Source organism: Semicossyphus pulcher, unplaced genomic scaffold (genome assembly GCF_022749685.1).
Source record: "Semicossyphus pulcher isolate SPU_LCO1_2020_fin unplaced genomic scaffold, fSemPul1.0.p SCAF_9, whole genome shotgun sequence".
In the NCBI taxonomy this organism is placed as follows: Eukaryota; Metazoa; Chordata; class Actinopteri; order Labriformes; family Labridae; genus Semicossyphus; species Semicossyphus pulcher.
The window spans coordinates 26,063,376-26,085,277 of record NW_027211770.1 but is presented as its reverse complement, the minus strand read 5'-3'; the positions used below and the strand labels follow the sequence as shown (position 1 = coordinate 26,085,277).

Here is a 21,902-nt window from a genome sequence, read left to right as displayed (position 1 = left end):
CTAAGTGAGTATTAACATCTGACATTGATTTGAGGACACTGGGTCACATGACATGGAAGCTATTGAAAAAAAATCTATAAATGTTTCTATAAATAGATGAAAGAAAAAGTATTAAAAGTGCATCTTGTATTAAATTATATTATATTATATTTTATATCGAATTTTACTGTATTTCTTGTGTGTTAATGCAACTTAACAGGTTTAGGGTAATTGGTTTCCTCAATTGAAATGAGAAGACACAGGAGAGTTTTAAGTTGAGATTTATAAAGCATTGAAAAAGACCGTTCAGAACATGCCCAAGAATGATCATATTTTTCAGTTTCTTCAGTATCAAAGTAATATATTGATAGCTGTCTATGCAATCAGGGGTTTATTGCAAACAGGAAACACTAATAGCTAATTCGGCATAATTTTCATGATACCAATTTGCTCAAATGTAAAGGAATATAAGATAAAAAACAAAACAAAACAAAAAACAGGAAAACAACTACAACAAAAAGACCATAAGCCACGAGTTGTTACATCACTGAACAGCACCGTCTGTCAAAATCACCTAGCGAAATAAATTCAGTCTGATGGAAGCTCTAGTTTTTGTCTATCGAATTAAATGTAATTTTGAAACAAGAAGTCACAATCAATTCTGAGAAGAAAAAAACAATGATTATTAATACACCCTTACAGTGGTAATCATTATTTTGTACCAAGAAGCTGTAAATAAATATTCAGCTGTGCAGTGAGGAGTGACTACCTGACCCCTCCCCTCTCTGCCAGTGTTTGCAGACCTCCTCCCTCCGCCGCTCCAAACAGGTATGACTGATGACGTCAGCAGGTGACACCCACCTCTCTTCCTCTGTCTGCTCCGGTGTGTTGTAACGTGACTCCAGCTCAGTTCCCGGTGGAGATTTTTTAGTAAGAAACTTGCTACCTTCCACTTTTTGTTTCACTGCACCCGATTAATACGAGACAACAATGAAGATTTTTTCCTCGCGTGACGGACTTTAACTCCAATCCCTCTCAGCGCGTGAAGCCCCGGAGGACTCAAACGTAAGAAAGCGCTCTAAAAACTTTATATGAAAGCTGGTGTTGGGTTTGTGAAGCCGCTGTTTGAACTATACTAGAGTAAACACAGGGCGGTGAAATTCACCGTGATATTCTCGCCTGTCTGGCTGGTGAAACAGTGAAGCTCCACTTTCACACGCTGACGGCACTTTCACATTGAATCGCTGCACGTCTGTGGCTTAAAATAGCACTGGATAGACGGTCGTTGAACTGTTTTCCACTGGATGATGATGCAGCAGAGTTTCCCCCTGGAAACATGTCGCATGCTGTTTTTGGTTCCTGGAAAAAGAAAACGCCATAAATTGTTGCTTTTAAACAGACAAAGGTCTTGCATACAGTTGATTTATCACGCTTATGGTTTTAATTCACGGTTTCTGAATGCAGAAATCATATTTTCTATGTTCTAAAGTGGTACATATTTTGTAATATGGGTTAAAATGATTTTAAAATGTCTCATATTTGAAGTTTGGACGTTCTGTAAGGGGGTAAAGGTTCATGAAGAGACTGACTGTTTGGCAGAAAGTTTCATTCATCCACAGTCTGACTGAATTCACTGTCAGCGTGGCTCAAGGTCGACGTGTCCCGCCCTGTGGGGAGCTACTGTAAACACCCAGCAGCTGTGAGTTGCAATCAACCGGCCAAAACATCCATGCAGGGCAGAGATTAAACTAAAATCAAAAGTCAAAGCATCAGGAAGACACCAAATATGTCAAACTGGTTTTAGAGATAGCTTAATTAGACTTTCTGTGATCTGTTTTGGTCAGGAAAAGCTGAAAAATGAAGTTCTAAGCATCAAACTTTTGAACACACTGACAGATGTTAAGCTACAAGACTTGTTGCCATTATTAAGTAAGGCTGTAAACCGGTGGACCTCAAGTCAAAGTGAGGTCACTACTCTGCTGGGTCTTTTTTGGACGTTTTTTATTATGCTTTTTCTTGTAAAATACTGACAGAGTTTCATCAAAACAATTTGACGATCTCTTGAACAATAACCTTGGTTGATGTAATCAAGACTTGTAGACTTATTAAAGGTGCCGTGTGCGATTCCAATATATCATGTGTCAAATTGAGCAAATATCTGCTCAGTCTGCCAGCAGTTCGTTTTGGATGCGCACTAAGGATAATCTGGTGTTTATTCACTGCTCTGGCTCTGTGAATCAAAAACAAACAAAACGACATACCAAAGCTACCAACAATTATTTAGCTAAAGTTTGCCAAGATATTCGGTTGTTGTTATGTTAGCTATCTCGTTTTCTCTGCATATTAGCAGTGCAGCAGCAACAACTGTAGCTACACTTCGCTAACTCACAAGCTAGCTAACGTTATAAATGTTATTTGCTGTGGATCTTTATATCATCATATTGGTCAGTCAAGTGTTTGTGAAGGGTTTTATCGCCATTAGCTTCTGCTTAGCCACCAGTTAGCTTACATTTTTCCATTTACTTGCTGTTTCATTGTTCACTCTAGCTTTGTAGCATCATATTTGTCAGCATAATGTTTGTAAATGGTTTTATCGCCTATATTTTTTGCTAACCCACTAGCTAGCTTACTTTTTGTGTCATTGTTCCCTTTAACTTAATATCATGGTGTTTGTTAGTACAACATATTTTAATGGTTTTATAGCTACAAACTTATCAACAAATGCTCACAACATGCACACCCCATCATTAAACCTCAGGAAGGTTACGCAAAAGATGGAACCATTGAATACAGATCGCTTAAAGTATTAATTGATTATCAAAACTTTTTCCAATAAATTTTTTGGTCAATTGATTAATATTTTCCAGCGCTCTATATGAAGAAATTCACATTTTATTTTACAATTTGACTCTACACCGATCAGCCATAACATTATGACTACTGACAGGTCGAGTGAATAACACTGATTACCTCATTACAAAGGCACTTGTCATAGTATGGGATATGTTTGACAGCAAGTTAACTTTTTGTCCTCGAAGTTGATGTTTTGTAAGAAGGAAAAAATGGGCAAGCATAAGGATGTGAGCGACTTTGAAAAGGGCCAAATTGTGATGACTAGGCAACTGGGTCAGAACATCTCCAAAACTGTAGCTCCTGTGGGGTGTTCCCAGTCTGCAGTGGTCAGTACCTACCAAAACTGCTCCAAGGAAGGAAAATCCATGACAGGTTCATGGTTTGAGGAACATGACAACAAGTTCAAGGTGTTGACTTGGCCTCCAAATTCCCCAGATCTCAATCCAATCGAGCATCTGTGGGATGTGCTGGACAAGATCGGTGGAGGCCCCACCTCGCAACTTAGAGGATCTGCTGTTAATATATTGGTGCCAGATACCTCAGCACACCTTCAGATGTCTAGTGGAGTCCGGGCTAGGCTGGGTCAGGGCTGTTTTGCCCTCATACACAATATTAGGCAGGTGGTAATAATGTTATCGCTGTTCGGTGTATGTTTGATTTTATATAGCTGAAACAAATGTGTGTTACACAATGTCAGTTGTGATTGAATGAATTTGTTTGTTTGGATATATTTGAAGTAGACTGTTTCAGACTGAGTCAGCCCCAGTAAGATTTAGTCAAAAACCAAATTACTGGGAATTTGGACCTGATGATGGTGGTGATAGGTCCAGGTTATTTCAAGTCATTGAATTTCATTCTAGCAGGTGTTCAAAATTTAATGGCAATCACTAATAAATGAACATGTCAACTTACTAGTGGTAATCTTCATACTCTGGGGAGCATATATGTATGTACAGTATTTGATGGACCAAAGTTATTGCACCACAGAGTAAATAGACCAATATTGCCAGTCCTAGAACTGGTAAAAAGCAACTTAGATAATAGTCTTTGGACTTTTATGCCTGGTGTTCCTCACTCCCAAACTGGGAACAACTGCTCTAAATGCTTCCCTGTTTTTCTGCTTTAATTCACAGATTTTCCAACATCTATCGTTCAGCAACGGGAGATAGAATCAGTTCTCTGTCCACGATGTCCTCCAAAGGTAAAAAAGACTTGTGTCGAATATGTGGTGGAGGTCTGAAGGGAAACCAAAGGCGGTGGCTGTTTAGTGGCCACAGTAGGAAAACCAGTCAGCCTCAGACCCCGACAGACTCCCTGAGAGGAGGAAGCCTGTCCCGGTCCTCGCAGAGCAGCCCCTGGGGTGAGTCTGGAGCTTAAAGACATTAAGAGAAGTTTTCAGTTAGCCTGCGGACCGATTCTGATGTAATTTTTTTTCTTACTCTTCACAGGCAGCACTTTATCTCTGGGTTCCTCAGCGTCTCTCTCCAAGTCCCAGTTATCCCTGAGCTCCGCGTCCAAAGGAATGGATCTGCTCTCTGTGTTGACTCACATACTAGGGCAGTCTGTACCACGTGGCAGTGGGCAGGGGGAGTTTGTGTGTGGCAAATGTGTCAGCGTCCTCGAACGGGTATTCAAGTTTGACTCGGTGATAGCCAGGGTGAGGATGCTTTCTTCCGAGAGGCTTCAGAAGCTGACACAGGAGAGGGACAAGATCAGACAGTGGGTCCGCCACAGCTACCACCAGAGACATCCAGGAGACTTCCACAGCAGGGGCAGCACCAGCGAGGAGGATGGAGAGGCGGAGAAAGAAGGCTACAGGGAGATACTCAGAGAGAATATGGCTCTCTCAGAGTACGAGTGTTGGTCTGAGAAGTGGGACACGTGTCCGTATTTTATAAGAACGGGTAAAAGATGCAGAAAGGGCAAAGGGTGTGAAGGCTGTGATTCTTTACGGGTGCCCGACTCGGATTATGAGTCCGTTTGTGGGGTTCCTCGACACTTGCCTTTTCAACCGTTCACACCGTTGGCCTTATCACGGGACAAATCCCAGAGCATGCCCCTCCACTGGCAGAGGGTGCCGTCCATCAGCTCCGGTCCGTCTTCACTGGCAGGGTCCACTCTCTCCTTACAAGCCTCTTCCCGCACTGAATCTGTTCAGTCTATGGACTCTCTCGATGGCGACGATCCGTTTGACTCACCTGGTGTTCAATCAATAAACTTTGTGCTGAATGAGCTGAGAGGCCTTGAAGGTAAGCCAATCAGTTCCCCATCAGGGAGTCGAATCCCAGTTCTTGGGAGAAAGGACGGGAGGTACTCAGGAAAAGTTAGAGAGATGGAGTCACCCAGAGTGAACAGGGTGCTGAGCTTCGGGGAGGTGGAAAATGGAGGGGAAGAAATGGGCGAAGAAGGCGGGGATGTCCTAACAGAGCTCAGGGATGAGTTCATGCCTTTAAAGCGAGAGGTGAGTGTGTACGATTCTCTTTAAGCATGCCTAAAATTTACTGTGTGTACATACAGTATAAGATTGGAAGAACCTTGACCAGATGTTGTGTGGACTAGTGAATGTAAATATTGACTCAGTGTGCTGTGATAGTTAATCCGGGAGCACCTGAGGCCAGTCCAGCAGTCCAAAAATTACACATTTCCCTTATCTTATTTTACCAAATAGTACTACAGACCAGGTTTTAATTTAATCATTGGTCATTTTAGAGCACCAGTGGCAAGGTTCAACATGCTGTAAAGCACCTGCGAGGCCAGCTCGACCAAGCCGTGTCCCGCATCAGGACCCTGGAGGCTGAACTGAAACATGGGAGGAGCAAACAAGCTGAAGTCAACGGATCAGAAGACTGGGTCCCTGTGAGTATTCAGTTTATCAGAGACATTTAAATGTTGAAAGAGTTGTTTCAACATGACAGGACATGCTGCGAACAATGTTTGTTCGCTATCTTGTCAGCCAATTAGCTGAACTTGGCATAAAGACTAGAGGGAAATGATGAGCCTTAAGATCACAAAATCTGCCCCCAAGACCTTTTAAAGCTCACAAATTAAAGGATGAGTTCAAAATGTTTTGAGTTTGTCTTAAAACACAAGATAGATGCCCGCGTGAACATTGAAATTGGATTGACAGACTTAAGACATGTGACCATATACTTTAACATGCTATTTTTAAATCGTGGACAATAAATACTTTGACCCCTTGTCATTTTTTAATTTTTTTTTATTTTTAGGATTGGAAGATGTTCAGATGTTCTGCTAGGCAGATGTATCTATTTTTGGACAAAGCCCTGCTAGCTGCCTCCCTTTACAATAAGCTAAGCTAACTAACTGCTAGCAGTACTTTCGTATTAAGTGAAAAGATTGAGGAGTGGTTTACATTGGCATCTAGCTCAGCAAGAAAGCGGCAAAGTGGGTTCTCTCTGCCAAATTGTAATTACATCATTAAATTGACAATGATGATGATGATGATAAACGTGACAACTTCATGGGTAGATGGATCCATAGATGCTTTATTGATCCTGAGAGAAATTCAGGAAACGTGGAAACTTTTCATAAATTAAAAACGTATTGTAAATGTGCAAACTAACCTACAAAATCAAAAGAAGAAGAGATTGAAAATTTCATTGTTGTGTTGATCTGTACCTGCATGCTTGTTGTTTTTATCTGCTATGATAAGAGATAAGAGACACTAGAAAAACAGGTTTATTATAAACAGCAGCACTGCACTGCAGCTCCTCAGTCACATGTCACAAACGGCTCCATATACCTCTCTGTGAATGTTGACTGAGGACAAATATAGCACTATAAAGGAATGGAGGGTGTGTGTGTACTGTGGAAAGGTGTGTCCCCGTTTCCTCATGTACAGGTGCACACAAACGCACTCGGCCTCTCTCTGGAATCTTCCCCGACCAGCGGAGTTTGCCCCGGGCTCAGTTGACTTATGATAGAGGATATCATTAAAAAGGCCTCTCAGCTGCTTTGTAGAGCCTGTGTGCACATGATCTGATCTCTGCTTGTCATGTGAAGACAGCACAGACAGACAGAGCTGAATATTATGAAGAATTTAAAAAATGTGGGAGGTTTTAACATGTGGTGGTGATCACTACATGCGCACATTTTATATTTATGTATTCTTGCTTTTTGTGTAAAACAAGACATTTGAATAAGTAATAAGACACTTTTCAATGTTTTTATTTTATAGACCAAATTTGTAATCCAGGAAATAACCTGCCAATTAATAAATGTTGAAAATAATTATTAGTTGCAGCCCTAAGAAAGGGTGTCATTTACACACAAGTTTTATCTACTGCTCTGAGTTTTAAATGATACCATTGTTGTTTGTTTCCCTTTTCTTTCAGCTGGTGCAGGAGGAAAGTGGTGGTTCCCTGCTGCAGAGCCTCGGTCACTCCCTGCGCAGCCGGGAGCGTCTGATCCAGGTGGGTGAGGTTATGAGGGGAGACAGGACTTAGTCATGCACACAGCAGTTGGATCTTCTGCTGCTGGTGCTCGCGATCAAAGCTCACAGGAATGTTGTTTGTCTTTGAAGTCACCGTACGCCTTTAAAGTGGCAGTGACAAAGTTTCGTTTACTTTTGTCTGTTCATCACACTGTTCACGTAACACTGCAGTATGCTAGGTTGTTATGATTTACAGCAGGACTTTTATAGGACAAGTTTTATGTTTACATTTTTACTTGTGTTGGAAAATGTTGAGTATTTTTTTAATGGTACCACTCTAAGAACTGCTTTTGTCTTGATAAGAGTTAGATGAGGAGATCGATTACACTTTGTCTCTTAAATGTGAACCTACAGCCAGTAGCTTCTTAGCTTAGCTTAGCATTAACACTGGAAACAGGGGAACAGCTAGCTCAGCTCTCTTCAAATGTAACAAACGCCCGAGGTGGGGGGGAGAGATGGACTTTGTACACTTTGCATCAACAAGCTGTTTGTCACATTTTTATGCTAAGCTAAGCTAGCTAACATTACAGATATGAAAGTGGGATGAATCTTATTGTGTAACAACGCAAATAAGAGTATTTTCCAAAGTTTATATGTAGTGAACATTGAGTTAGATGGAAAATGAAGGCCATTTTCCTGAATCCTAATGATGCCCTCAGTGTCAGAACAGATGTATAATCTTTTTCAGTTTGACTGTTTGGCAACTGTCCAGTTTTCTGCAGGTTATAACAGATTTTAATTTCAGTGTGAGGTAGATGAGTTGCAAATGCAGTGGCATGTTTGATGGAGCGGTTTTATGACTTTGCTTTCCTCATTTGCATACATATCAGCCTGGCTTCTATGAACACTTGGCTCGGGTTACAATGACCCTGTGCATTGATTCATGCTTGAATTTTACAAAACGCTGCATGAAAACATTAAACTCATGTAAAACATCCAAATGAGAAACTGTAGTTAAAATGTTTGTGTCTCTAAAGCCGCTGTTAGATGAGTGAGTTTGGTATTTTGCACTAAGCAGACATATATTTCCTCTCTTCCAGGAGTGCATGGGTCTAATCAGAAGGCTGTGTGTGGAGGAGGGAGCAGGGACGGAGCTTGCCAAAAAGCTGACTGAGAAACTGACTGAGAATCTGAAGGAAGCTCTGTCTGACAACAAGGTTGGCGCTGACACTGTCCTGATTACTGATATGAAGTGCTAAACGCTGGTTCTGCCTATGATAACATACTGCCTACTCACTGAAGCATAGCAGTTTAGGTCATGAGCAGACAGTGTGTGATGACTATCAGCAAAAGTCTATCTTTTTGGCCTCGAAGGTTTTTTGGATCAAACGTCTTGTGACGGACCGTGTTTTTACCTCAGGCCTTCAGGAAGTGTTACCAGTCTGGCAGTAGCATGTCAGTAATTTCCTCTGGCTCAGTGGAAACATTATTGCTGAAATGAAACACAGTTTTTTGAGTTAACTCTATTCTTTCTCTAGAATAAAGTTACCTAGAAAACAAATTCATTTGACACAAATCATTATATCGAAACATCTTAAACTACAGATTTTTTGGGTATTTTTCCTTGAAAAACTACTTAATGATTGTTCCAGCTCTTCAGGTGTTAAAATCTGAATTAACTATCTCAATTGTAGGCATAATATGTTTTCTAATCTGTAGGCTGCCCTGGAGACTCTGAGGTCAGAAATGACAGCGAAAGAGAAGGCTATGGAGAAGGAGATCGAGGCCTTGAGGAAGGCTGGAAGAGATCGAGAGAGAGACCTGGACACACTTAACACTGTGCTGCAGTGCAACCAGGACATTATCAATGTAAGGACACACTTAAAACACACTTACACTCACTACTTTCATTGTGTACATTTGTGCTTTTCCCCATGCAGAATTTAGTCTCCATGTACTTTAAGTTTTATTTAGCTAGCGCTGCGTTTTGTCCTTTCTCCAGGACCTGCGTGTAGCTTTTGGGGAGAAGGAGCAGCTGCTGAAGGAGGCAGAGAAGGAGAGGGAGGTGTGGAGGAAGAAGGACCGGGCCCTCACCACTGTCCTGCAGGAGAAGGAGGCTCTGATCCACTGCCTCAAAGAGGAGCTGGACAAGTGTCAGAAAGACGCAAAGGTAATATATATGTACACAATGGTACAAGTTCTGCCAGGACAGGGGTGTCTTCCTGACTCTTTAAATGTCAATCATGGCAATGTTGGTGCAGATATTCATGGTCCATTCATTAAGTTTGTTGATCCTCTGACTTCCTGTAGGTTGGATACTTTGGTTTATCATTAAATGTCAATACCATAATGACACTCCTATCAGTCTCAGCTTAGTATTTGGTACTAATTGGAAAATGTTAGTATGCTAACACGCTAACTAAGATTGTGAAAATACTTAACAGGATACCTGGTACACATTGTTAGCATTTTAGCTTGCTAACAATTTAGCTGCAGAAGAGCTGTGTGGCCAGGTACAGCTCACAGAGTTGCTTGTGTGTCATTGGGTAAAATATATTCACTCAGAATTGCAGATTAACCATAAAATCACAATCTATCAGTAAGGATCTGGTGTCAAATAAACTGTGTTGCTGTTAAGGTATTTTAGTATTCAGGACATAGTGCCAATATTAAGATTTTTTTTTCTTTGTTATACTGCCATTTGGAGTGTCTTTGACTGGAAGGTTTTTCTACCCAAAGCTCCAAATCACAAACTTTAAAATGACTATAGTACGCACTGCAGCTGTCCATACAAGGTTTGACTTTGCGTGAAGACTAAAAACAATTGGGACAGACTTTTTCTTTAAGTTCCGCTTTGAACTTTGATCCTCCTGCCTATTCATCCATCAGTCCATAGATCGTGTGTATTTGCTGTCTTGGTGGCTCAGTCTATGTGCTGTATCTTACGCTGCAAAAAGGACTGAAGGTCAGAATTGACAAAAGAAAAATGCTGAGTGCATATTGCATGTAGCCTGCATTTGAAATACATGTTATGTTAATATTATGTTACATGGGTATTTGAAGGGAGCTATGGTTTATGTTTGTGGTTTTGGCACGTTTTCCGACAAGGTTGATAAATATATTTTTGTGGTTCCTTTTTATGTGTTTTGTTAGGTAGTTTATTGTTTTATGTAACCATCTGATAGCTTTTGATCATTATGTCACACTAGTAATCCTTTTGACTGACGATGCGAGAATATATTTGTGTGATTTATAAGCACATTACAGTGAGAAACTGTAGTCCTGTCAAAACTGTGCATCTGTAGTTTTAAAAAGCCTCTTACACGGCTAGCTGCTCCATTTTCATGAGGTAGATACAGTATCTCATTAGCTTTGTGATAAACTACTGTGTATTCCAAAAATGCTAAAATTATTAAACTTCACCTCATTCTCAAGCACAGATGACACATGACATGTGTAACATTTTATCTACAGGGAGAAAATGCTGAACTAATAAAACTTAATCCGTTCAAGTACAAATTACAATTTAAATCATAAATAAAAACATGTCTATATATTATTATTATCTCTTATTTGACAAGAAACTAACAGATAGGCCTGATTTATATTTCTACAAGTACTGTCATGCAAAATAAGAAGGTAGATCATAAGCACCCTATGCAGACTTCTTTTTGTGATATAATGTAAAGGTGCTAGCTGCTGTATTTTATGCTGTATGTCTGTTTTATCCACAGATTTAAAAGATTAAATAGCCTGGGAGATGTGCTTTCTAATAGCCACAGTATGACTGAATTATAAACTTGTCTTCTTCCACCTTTCAAAGACAGTTTCATAACTTTAATTGAATCTCTGTATTATTGAATGAGGATCCCGTTCTGCAGTCCTCAGTCCTTCTGTCTGACCTATGTACTGTAACCAGAGGGAAACTTTTACTTACATGTCATTTTCCTGCAGGCTCTCTCTGGCTCTGTGATTGTTAAGGGATCGACAGGGGGTGGGGCTCAGCTGGCAGCCTGGTTGGAGGAGAGAGAGGGAAACAGCGCCACCTTGTGCAAAGAGGTCACCAAACTCACAACAGCCCTGCAGGACTACCAGGACATGGTGCAGGTGAGATATGAGCATGAGAGATAAGCAATTTTTATACACCGAAATGAAAAAATAAAACGGAAAGCTGTCTTCTTTCTTTCCTACTTTCCTAATTTATTTTGACTCAAGATCATAATTACATGGTAAACAAATCTAAGACTTTTTAACTGTTCCTTTTGCTTTTTCACCAGACTTTGCAGGAGAGTCACAGTCAGACGGTGTCCTCTCTGACAGCTCAACTCCGAGACACTCGGCAGGAGCTGAGGGAGAAAGAGAAGGAGAAGAAGGAAGCGGAAAGAGCCTCGTGGAACAACAGAGAGGACAGAGAGAGGGAGGAGAGGAAACTGAGGGACAGCCTGGAGAAGAGGGACAAGCTCATAGAGGTAAAGTGCAAGAATCTGCTGTTTAATGTGTTTGGTTACTTATCACGCCCGCCGTAACCTTTCCATGTTGACTTCTTCTGTTTACCATGCCCAAAAAGAAGACCGTAAATCATTTCATAAAGTTGAATAAAAGCTCTGATTGATGCAAAGTATACATAGAAAATGTATTTGAACAAGCAAACACAAGAAGTTCAAAATGATGTTTCATAGAGCTGAAACCCTTTGTCAAAAGTAATCGGCAACTAAAATACAACGGTGCAAAGAGGATTTTCTATCTTTTCGTTTTTTGATCACTTTATCTTTGAGCTTTTAAATGTTGGTTGCACAAAACCAGATGTCTGAAGACGTTAACTTTGACTGTTTAAAAATTATGATGGAAATAATTGGCAGACAAAACTGGGGAAAAGGGAAAAAAATGGTTAGTTCAGAGGACGTTATAGTACGAATGTTGTCATGCCAGTTTGGTTTGGTCCATAGTCACTGATCCTTAAAGTAGCTGAACTATTTTAGTAGATGATTTGTCAAGTTGCTTTTGTTTTGACACTTCCACGTACAACACACTGACCAGCCCTATTTTTGTACTCCTTTTAAGTTTCCTTTTATGTGGCTGTCATTATAATGATTTTAATAGCTGATGAAAGACGTTACTGTTTGAAGACAACAACAGGAGACAAAAGAGCAGGAATGTAAAACACACCTTGAAGCACATGAGCACAGTAATAAAGCATCCTCCTTGTGGTTTGTGGCCGTCTTGGTTTTTGTTTTGTTTCCCATTTTTTGTACTATTTGATTTCAGATTCTCACTCAAGGTTTGAAGTCATTTTATACACACAGTCATACCATGAAAATGTTTTATAAAAAACTGATTTTAATTTGTCATTAGCATTAGCAAGTGAGGGTAATTCTAAAAAAAAATGAAGGATTCAAAAGGCAAAAACAACAGTGGGTCAACTACAAGGTAAAGTGATGTTATATTGGATGTGACTCTGACTGCAACAAATCTCATTAAAATAATTTAAAAAACATTGAATAGACCCTGCTGACAAGTATGTGTAAAGTGTGTGGTCTTCTTTATGAGTACATAAACAGTGACTGAGTTATTTTGTTTTTTCTGCAATGTAGCAAATCCTGTTGGATGCTGAGGAGCGAGACCACCTGTTCAGAGAGCTGCAGCAGAACCTGCAGAACAAACGTGAACCTCTGACTGCTGTCAAACACACACTGTGATGGAGGACTAGTAGGCCGACAAGATGCAAACTGCACAGAAACTTAAAATTAATTTTGCACTTTCTGCACTACTCTACTGGCTCTTCGGCTTATTTATCATGGTGTACATTAAGTCTATTTATATTGATCTTTTTGATTTAAAGACCTGCCTTGTTCTGGCATGGTCTTAAAGGAAAGTTAAGTTTTCTACAGTTGCTTCTCAACTCTCTGGAGAGAATCAGTTAATTCAGACTAAGAGAGTCAGATACAGCCTGATTGTTTTCAGTGTGGAGATATGTCAGGTCTAGCTTCTTGTAGCTGTTTGTTCAATACTTGATTTAGAAATCACCAGATTACTTTATGTAGTTAATTTATGAATGTAATGGGTCGAATGGTAAATCAATGATTAGATTTCATTTCATGCAGTGGGATTGTTGACATTTCTGAATGGTTGATTGTTAGGAAGATTAATATATCGTTTAGGATAGGATATGGTATAATGTTGTGATAAATATGAATTTGCCATGTTCTTTTTCACGAAGCTCTTTGCAGTGGTGTCTTGTGTTTGTCTTTTTTCTTCTTTAGCCTACAACAGATCTGCCATTTTTTGTTTACATTGCTAGTTTAGCACCTGGGAAGGGAGATACAAAGGACCAAAATCACATTTTTTAATAACTTTCTTTTTCTGCTTTTATATTTGTGTACTTTTTTATTTTATTTTGGAACTATTTTCACTGATCTTCAATGTTTACATGTCTTGTAGTCTTGTAGTCTTACTACTGGACATTTACATTTTCTTTCTTTTATGTCAAGAGAATTAAACACTCTGAACCAAAATATTTATGTCCACAGACGCTGTTATTTCATGAACCACCATTCACGATTCAAGATTAATTTGACCTTCAAACTACTGCACTACAGCAGTAAAGGCAGATGAACCGCTGGTTATGGAAGTACTCTTGCCATTACAAAATTTATTTGAACTAGATTTTTAGTGCTAGTCAATATAGAGGCACAAGACTATCCTGCATAATTTAATGGTTATGGAGGTTTATGATACAACGGCAACTTATGATTATTTCAACCTTGTTCCTAAGAAATCGTGTTTTGTCTGTCATTGTTGGAGAGTGGACAGGTCTACGTACTACAATACCCACGAGCCTCTGCCGCCGTGGCAACAGAAAAGCAACGGCTACAGAGTGCCGTTGTTTTGAATTAAAACCGCTTTGTTGTCTTATAAATGAGCAATACAGGACGTAATAGTTGCTGAAATGTCCCAAAAATGTACACGGTCCAAATCAACAAAAACAACACAGTTCTCTCAAAACTCGTGTTATTTAGCTTTCACTTGAACTTCGGTTACCGGTACACGCGAAAGAATTCTAAGGTCTGTGATAGGTCTCTTGTTGAAATGAATGCTGGGAGTCGTAGTTAATTGTGCTTTCCTTGTTTTTAATGTACATGGCCTTTACCTGTTACACAATTCAAAACAAAAAAATCCGAACTAGACGCTTTCTAACGGAATTGTTAATCTTGTGAGATGATCGGCTATGTTTGAACCAGTAAACGTCACGCCACGTAATATCATCTATGAATGATCAAACTAATTGGGAATTGAACCTACAGAACCAGGGGAGTCTTTTAACCGTATTGAATGACAGTGCCCCCCTGTCTCCTTCTCACTGCCCAATCACTAAACAGCACTGAGTTTCTTGTTACTTCAAGAACTGTTGCTATGGAGCTCATATCTCAACAGTTCACACAAAGTTAGACAAACCTCTGAATGCAACGCAAAGGACACATAGAAGTAATAAAAGAAGTCAATAATATGGTAGTAGAATTTTCTGGTTAAGATTGCGCGTGAAGGAATGCAGGTCCAGTCGGTACCTCTCGGCTCTCTCACAATCGGACCGCCGGCTTGGCGAGATGGCACGGTTCGATCCATCCGGCGGGCGGAGCGCCTGGTTCGGCAGACCCGAGCAGGGCGGTCCGGGACTTGCAGCCGGCTCCGGACCTATAGCGCCTCAGCCGGCTTAACCCCAGAGCACACAGACGACACACAGGAAACAACCGAAGATAAGATCTCAGGGGAGGAATGCGGAGAAAGTCGTGACTCCATCTGCAGAAAAAAGATATCGAGGCCCCAAACTTCAGGAGCGATGGTGAGACAAACACAGACTTGCAATCTGCAACAGATTAGATCTACTAGTTGCTGCCTTGAAGCTACCCGGTTGCTGAGGACAGGGAGCAAACTATCATAAAACTGAGAAACGATATTTGTATTTTAGTGCAGATTATTCTTCATCATTGTAATTAATGAATTACACCACAAAACGTTTTTAAGTTCAACACCCTGGACCAAGTTTAACTTCTTATGAATGAGGCTGTAAGACAAAATACAGACAATAGACATTTTTTGTTTTGACAAACAAAGGTCTAAGTATTATTACACTTAATTAAAGGTATCTGCACAAAAGTAAAAAATACACAAGCATTGTTAGAAAAATATACGTACAGTATCAAATGTACAATACTGCATTGAATAAAGTATATTACATGATCAGATTATTGTAATAAAGTTGGCTAATTTTAACTAATACATTTATTGCTGAGCTTGTCAGTCATATAATAGATACTATAACAAAAAAAATCTTAATATGCAAAGAAACTATTAACTAAAATTCAAAATGACACTGACTTGCAGTTTAGAAATTGTGACATGACTTTCTTCCAAAGTTCCCAAGTGGTTCCCAGAGGACATCTGTGGCACCCTTCCCACCTAGCAGCTTGCGTGAGCAGTGTGCCGGGGCCAGCATTGCTGTGGCTGGTGAGTACATGCGGAGGGTGCGGGAGGTGGAGGGTCAGCTGCGAAGGCAGGCTGGCAGGGTGAGCCAGGAGGGCATCAAGCTGGAGAGGGAGAGGGGTCACCTGGAGAGGATGCTGCGCAGCCTCAGGACTGATCTGAATGTCAACAGGAGGAGCTCTGAGGGGAGAACCAGGAGGCCGTCTACTGCGGAGACAGTAAGTTTATTATAGTCTTTTGTTTACTTTGGTGCATAATAAGTGGATATTCTACCATTGTTACATATCATTTTTAACCTCATAATTCAACCTTTGATGTTAACAAGCTCGCTCTTATCAGGATGTTATTTCCTATACTGTGCTTCATTCTTTTAGGAATTAAACCTGCATAAACATACACGTAATAGTTCACATCTCCCCACCTATTATTATTGCACTTAAATTAATCAGATACAAATTATCCTTTCAATTCAAAATGGGTAACATAATGAGCTGAATCCATCACCAGACTCGGTGTAACCGATACAACAGACTACAGATTAATTCATTAAGTTCTGTATTGTGAACTTCATTCGTCAAAGAGAGGTGATGCGTTCACTGACAGCTCTGCTCCGTTGCAGGAGAGAGACGGTGCTGATTACTTGTTGCTGTGTGAGAGAAGAGAGCTGGCCCAGTTGAAACAGGATCTGGAGGGTGTGCTGAGAAACACACTGACCCAGCTACAGGTGATTTACAGTGTCACTGTTCAGTCTTCATCGGTTGACTCATTTTCCTTTAAAGTCTCCTCCCCCAACTCTGCTCTCTTTCTCCCTCTCTCTATGGTTTCAACTCCCCCTTCTATGTGATTTACTGGCATGAGTGATGGAAGAAAATCAACACTGCCAGAGCTGTCACGCACCAATAGCCTCCACCCATCTCTCTTACCACCACTTTAAATGTATTGTTCTTTGGCATGGATGATATTAAGTGTTGATAAATAAAATAAAAGCCATGGATTTTAAGCACAAAGTAAAAGACTAACAGTCTGCAGTCATGCTACTGGCTCTGTGAGGCTGTGCTAATGTACTGTGCTGCTTTAAGCTAATCGCTAATGTCAGCATGCTAGCAAGATCCCAATGGCAATGTTAACATGATGCTGTTTTAGCAGGTATAATATTTACCAGTTTCACTAGCTTAGCTTAACTTGTCAGCATGCTAACATCTGTCAAGTAGCACTAAATGCAAAGTGCAGCCGAGGCTAAATCGAATACAATCCTGTCTCATCAGCATCGATACTAGAACTGAAATGATTTGTCAATGAATCAATAACATTCTTAAGAGAACCCATTGTGATAATTTATTCATCATAATTTGATGGAAAAACAAGAAACAGTTATTGGTTGCAGCTTATTTAGTGTTGGAATTTGCTGCTCTTCATCTGAACTGATACTAAATTCAGTTTTTGGATTTAAAACATCGGAAGATATCAGCTTGGGAAATTGTGATGGACCCTTTTCTATGGAGTTTATGATCAAATATAAAATGATTGGCAGCTTAATTGATAAAGGAAACAATAGCTAGTTGCAACACTAGTGTGTCTTTTTTAAAGTCCTTCCTCTGTCTCTTCTAGGAACTGGGTCAGAGCAGCAGGGAGCTGCTGGACTGTGCCAGTGAGAGGGCTCGCGTCCTGGAGCTGCTGCCCCACAGCGGCTCTGCTGGAGGACATCGTAGCCCTACTCAGACCTTCACCAAAACAGACCCTGTCAGCCCGTTTACACCAGGTAGACTCAGGACAACTGCATCAATCCTGGTAGCAATCTTGCTGTTGCAGATCAGAAGGAGAAAATACAAATGACAAAAACAAGACTGATGTTTTTTTTTTATTTTTTAGAATAGTTGAAAGTTGTTAGAAACTCAGTTTTTGAGAAAAAAATAGCTTATCTTAATTAAACAAATCATTTCTTACATCTCTGATTTGTCCTCTTGCAGAATGTAAGCAGGTTTTGGAGTCATCCACTTTGACAGTCAACCAGTCCCAGCTGCTGAGGAAAAACATCAGGCAGATGCTAACCAGCGCCATCACCAGGCAGAAAGCGCTTCACTGCACCGTCAATGATGGTCTGGTGAAGAAAATTGCAGAGACAATCAGTCTGCAGGTAGACAACATAAACAAAGTGTTCAACACCTTTGAATGCAACACATATATTCTGACATCACTGTGATTTAATGAAAAAAAAAAAAATTGAATTCGGTCTTTTGTAGCAAAATCTGACGTTGATGTCCGCAGCCACCAGACAGGCCATGTTTCGCAAGCAGAGAGAAATGAACTGTATTCGTCACAGCCATGACAGACTGCAGGTGAGTGTGTATGTGGAACAAAATCTGCAAGTTAATGTAAGATTCAGTGACAAGAAGCTGATGTTTTCCCTATGTTGTTTTTGTGTGAACAGGGTCCAGAGTACAGTGGTGACATACTGTCCAGAGAGAAGCTCAACAGGCCTCTGGTGCAGGTTTATCAGAGACACCCAGGGACACAGTTACCTGAGGGGGGTTATCTCATACAGGTGATTCCTTCTTTAAAATGTTTATCCATACCCCTAAACACTCTCAAATTTTGGTGACTGAAATCTGGCTACCACCTACTTTAGTTGTAACAAATGGTGTCAATCATTTCAATTGCATTTAATTTAATAAACAAAGTTATTTTTCAGATAACTTATATGAGCCTTGTGTGAAAATACAGACAAACAGTGCAAAGCCAGAATCGTCTCATGTTCAAATCGGCTGACAGATGTTCACACCATTTATTTAAAAAAGCATTTAGTGGTTTCACACTCACCTCCCATTTTGTCACCTGCTGATTGTCTCAAACCAAACCAGGTGGCTAAATGTGTTTCCTGCGTGTCTCTCAGGGCAGTGCAGTGCTGAGGCGATGTCTAACCTCCTCTGAGGGGGAGCTGGCGAGGCTGCAGCGCGCCTGTTTGCAGCTGCATGACAACCAGCACGGCAAGAGAGCAGCAGCTCATGTAGACTCAGCTGTCGTCCGCATGAGGCGTCAGCAGGTCGACAAGAGAGCCATGCCGTCTTTTCTCCAGCAGGGGGCGTGCTGAAGCCAACTTCGCTTGTCTAGTGTTCAGTAGGGCTGCAGAAAGCATGCACATAGAGAGAGATGATAGTGATAAGTGTGTTGAGAGAAAAAGGGGGCAGCAAACTAATGAAATGGGTAATGAACTACAAAAAGCTACATGATGTGGCCAAAAGTCTATGGACACCCTCGCTCACATGCTGTTGTGAACCTTTGATATTGGGCTGGTTTTTTTTTAGGTTTTGCCATGGCGGTTTAATCTCAATAAAAATAATTGACTGGTTAAGAAAACTGTGTGCTTCCAGCCTCCAACACCTTTCCTGTCTGTGATTCCCGTGCATAAGGTCTGGTCCATAAACAAATAAAGAACTCGACAGATCAGCAGACCTGAACTCCATTCAGCGACTTTGGGATGCAGACTGTGATCTACATTTACCACCAAACATCAATGATTTACCTCATGAACTCTCTTGTGGCTGAACTGGAGCAAAATCCTGACACCCAGGTTGCAAAATCTTGTTGAAAGCCTGAAACTAGTAGAGCAGGGGCAGCTGTAGCAGCAGATTTTTGCTCTTGTTTCAACCACTACGTATATATTTGTAATTTACTTTTGGCTAAAAAGTATAGGTTTCTGCACATAGATGCAGAGATGATTTCCTCTGTGCAAAAACAACACATACTCACAGGTATAGAAAAATGTGTAAGACACCTCTGTTGATATGTGTCACTCTTGGTCAGAAAGAAGGCACAGCTAGATTGTAAGAGCTTGTTTGGAAAAGCTTAGACAATGAAGTTAAGTATTAGAAAATCACTTGTCATGACCTGTATATGTGACTGACACAATCTTGATAAACAATAAATGAAGATTAAGTTGCCATAACCCATTAATTCATGTCTAATTGTGGTATCTTTACTGTAAAAACACATGACCATGATAGAAAACAATTGCCTCTTTTATTGCTGATAAATAATAACAGTAAAAAAAGAGAAGAAGCCTAATGCAATTATCTTATCTAACTATATTATAAGATGTATCAATGAAAACCATTGAATTAAAACTAAACTATTAGAGTTCATTTTAGATTGTTTTTGTGAAGCAAAACTTTTGTGAATGTCCTCCCTAAAGTCAAAAACACTGTCTCTACCTCAGACCCAGATTTCTAGTCATGAGACCTCAGGTCACTTGACAGCCCTCCAACCTCAACGTCTTTCATTAGGAAATAAGACATGATTTAATAAACCCCTGTTGTACCTTAGTACACATCATATGTCCTGTCATTCTTAAAAAAAAACCATGACATAAGAGGACATAAAATTTGCCTTTTTACATAGTTTTTAACCAAAACTACAGTCTCATTTCCTGACAGAGCCCTATTGATTCTCTTAAATCTGAATGGGGCTATTCTCTGGAGGACAATGAGCCTGTGCAGTGCAGCACAATCACGGCTGTCACTGGGAAGCTAACAAACTAATTGAATCATTAGTGGTGGGGTGTGTGGAAATTCTTGGACTTCGAAACCACAAGAGCTTCTCTTGGAGATCTCTGTTGACGGATCAGCTGAGAAAGCAAAGAAAAGCCTGGACAGTGCTGATCGGATTTTGGTGCTTTAAAGAGGGAGACTACAACAGGTTTTCTTTTGTTTGAGATAAAGAGGGCTGGTTTGTTCTAGAAAATACAAAGAAAAGAGTCGAGCTGCGAGAATATTTTCTACATGTGAGACAAAACAGTCAGTTATGTCGAAGCTGGTTTTTCCTCTGATTTTCCTGTGTTTACTTCCAGCTGTGGGTAAGTTAACACAAGTGTGTGTGTTTATCTGTTTGCTCAATGTACTAGCATGCATGCTATTGCCAATAGAAGAACCTTTTGCTGCATTAGCCAATAGAAAGGCTGCAACTAATGATTACTTTTTTGTATATGTATGATTATCTGATAGATTTAGCAACTATTTGGTGTATAAATTGCACAGCAGTTTCCTGGAGTCTGAGTAGACATCTTCAAATGTTTTCTTTTGTCTGACTAACTGCAAAAAAAACAACCTAAAATGAACAAATGTTCACTTTACTATGATGTAACACAACAAATCCTCACATTTATGAAGGTGGAGCTAGAAATGTTTACTTGCTCCAAGTCCTCTTTTCTCCTATATTATTTTATTTTCAATTTACGTAAACTTATATTATTATTATATTATCATTTCTTTTGTATAACAGAATGTAGAGTGCATTTCTTTAAATATTCAAATGACTTGTAAAAGCTATTTTGTGGTTATAACCAACATGTCTGTACTTCAGTTCCCCTTTTCTGTTACACCTGTGTGTTCCCCGCTATCTCACCTCTGGGCTGCATCAAGTTCCCTCTGAAGTGCCCCCCCGAGCAGGTCTGTCTGTCCAGCAGAGCTGTGGGCCAGAAAGGTGAGGGTTACCTCCAGTCACTGAAATCAATTTTAATGAATCAACACTGAGAAAAAAAATGAGTGAGGTGTGAGGGGACTGAGTCAGTGTCTTTCACTTTGTGTGTGTTGTACTGTACCTCGTGGTTTTCAGGAGACTTCCGTGTGGTGTTGTATGAGAAGAGCTGTATCCTGCCCTCCCTGTGTGGGCTCAAGGGTGACAAATACACCATGGGGCTAAACTTCACCTTCGCCAATGAATGCTGTAACACACATCTGTGCAACGGAGCTGCAACATATGCTTCCCCCTACTGGACTGTCACATTCCTCACACTGCTTATTGCATACTCAGTTTGGTGAATAGAGAAATATAAAAGAAGTAAAGAAAACTAATTTCAAACACACAAAGGAGGGGTGTCTATTCTGCCCTATAATGGACTGACATTGTACCTAACTTCTTTTAATGGTGCACTAACCTGTGCTTTGTTTTACCTCCAGTGTAGAGATGTAAAAGTAACATTATTCCTCTGGTTAAAAAGCTGTTTTGGGAGGATAAGTTCCTATAATTGAGTATTTCTTTACAAGCTGTGATAAATTAAACTTCCTCTTTCTACTTATCACTTACAAATTGTACTTAAATATGTACACACTTTGTTGCATTAAACCCCAATCTATAGACTATTCATAAAAAAAGGAAATAAACTCCACCAAAGGAGGTACACACAGTGTAGGCAGTCAGAGACTTG

The 21,902-nt window shown here is 40.2% G+C and overlaps 2 protein-coding genes across 2 annotated transcripts; both read left to right on the top strand.

The window, feature by feature from the left end:
- The first annotated feature begins 858 nt into the window (after nt 1–858).
- On the top strand, nt 859–13,723 carry LOC138584417 (cingulin). Its single transcript, XM_069656648.1, has 11 exons — nt 859–1,044; nt 3,966–4,192; nt 4,281–5,293; nt 5,542–5,688; nt 7,188–7,265; nt 8,326–8,442; nt 8,945–9,094; nt 9,228–9,395; nt 11,180–11,332; nt 11,503–11,694; nt 12,817–13,723. Exons 2-11 carry the CDS (start codon nt 4,021–4,023, stop codon nt 12,919–12,921), a joined length of 2,295 nt encoding a protein of 764 aa, XP_069512749.1. The 5' UTR covers nt 859–1,044; nt 3,966–4,020; the 3' UTR covers nt 12,922–13,723.
- A 1,045-nt stretch (nt 13,724–14,768) lies between these two features.
- On the top strand, nt 14,769–18,791 carry tektl1 (tektin like 1). Its single transcript, XM_069655449.1, has 8 exons — nt 14,769–15,062; nt 15,637–15,921; nt 16,323–16,427; nt 17,312–17,462; nt 17,671–17,837; nt 17,944–18,039; nt 18,132–18,245; nt 18,594–18,791. The coding sequence occupies exons 1-8, from the start codon at nt 14,769–14,771 to the stop codon at nt 18,789–18,791; spliced, it is 1,410 nt and encodes a 469-aa protein (XP_069511550.1).
- Nucleotides 18,792–21,902: the final 3,111 nt, after the last annotated feature.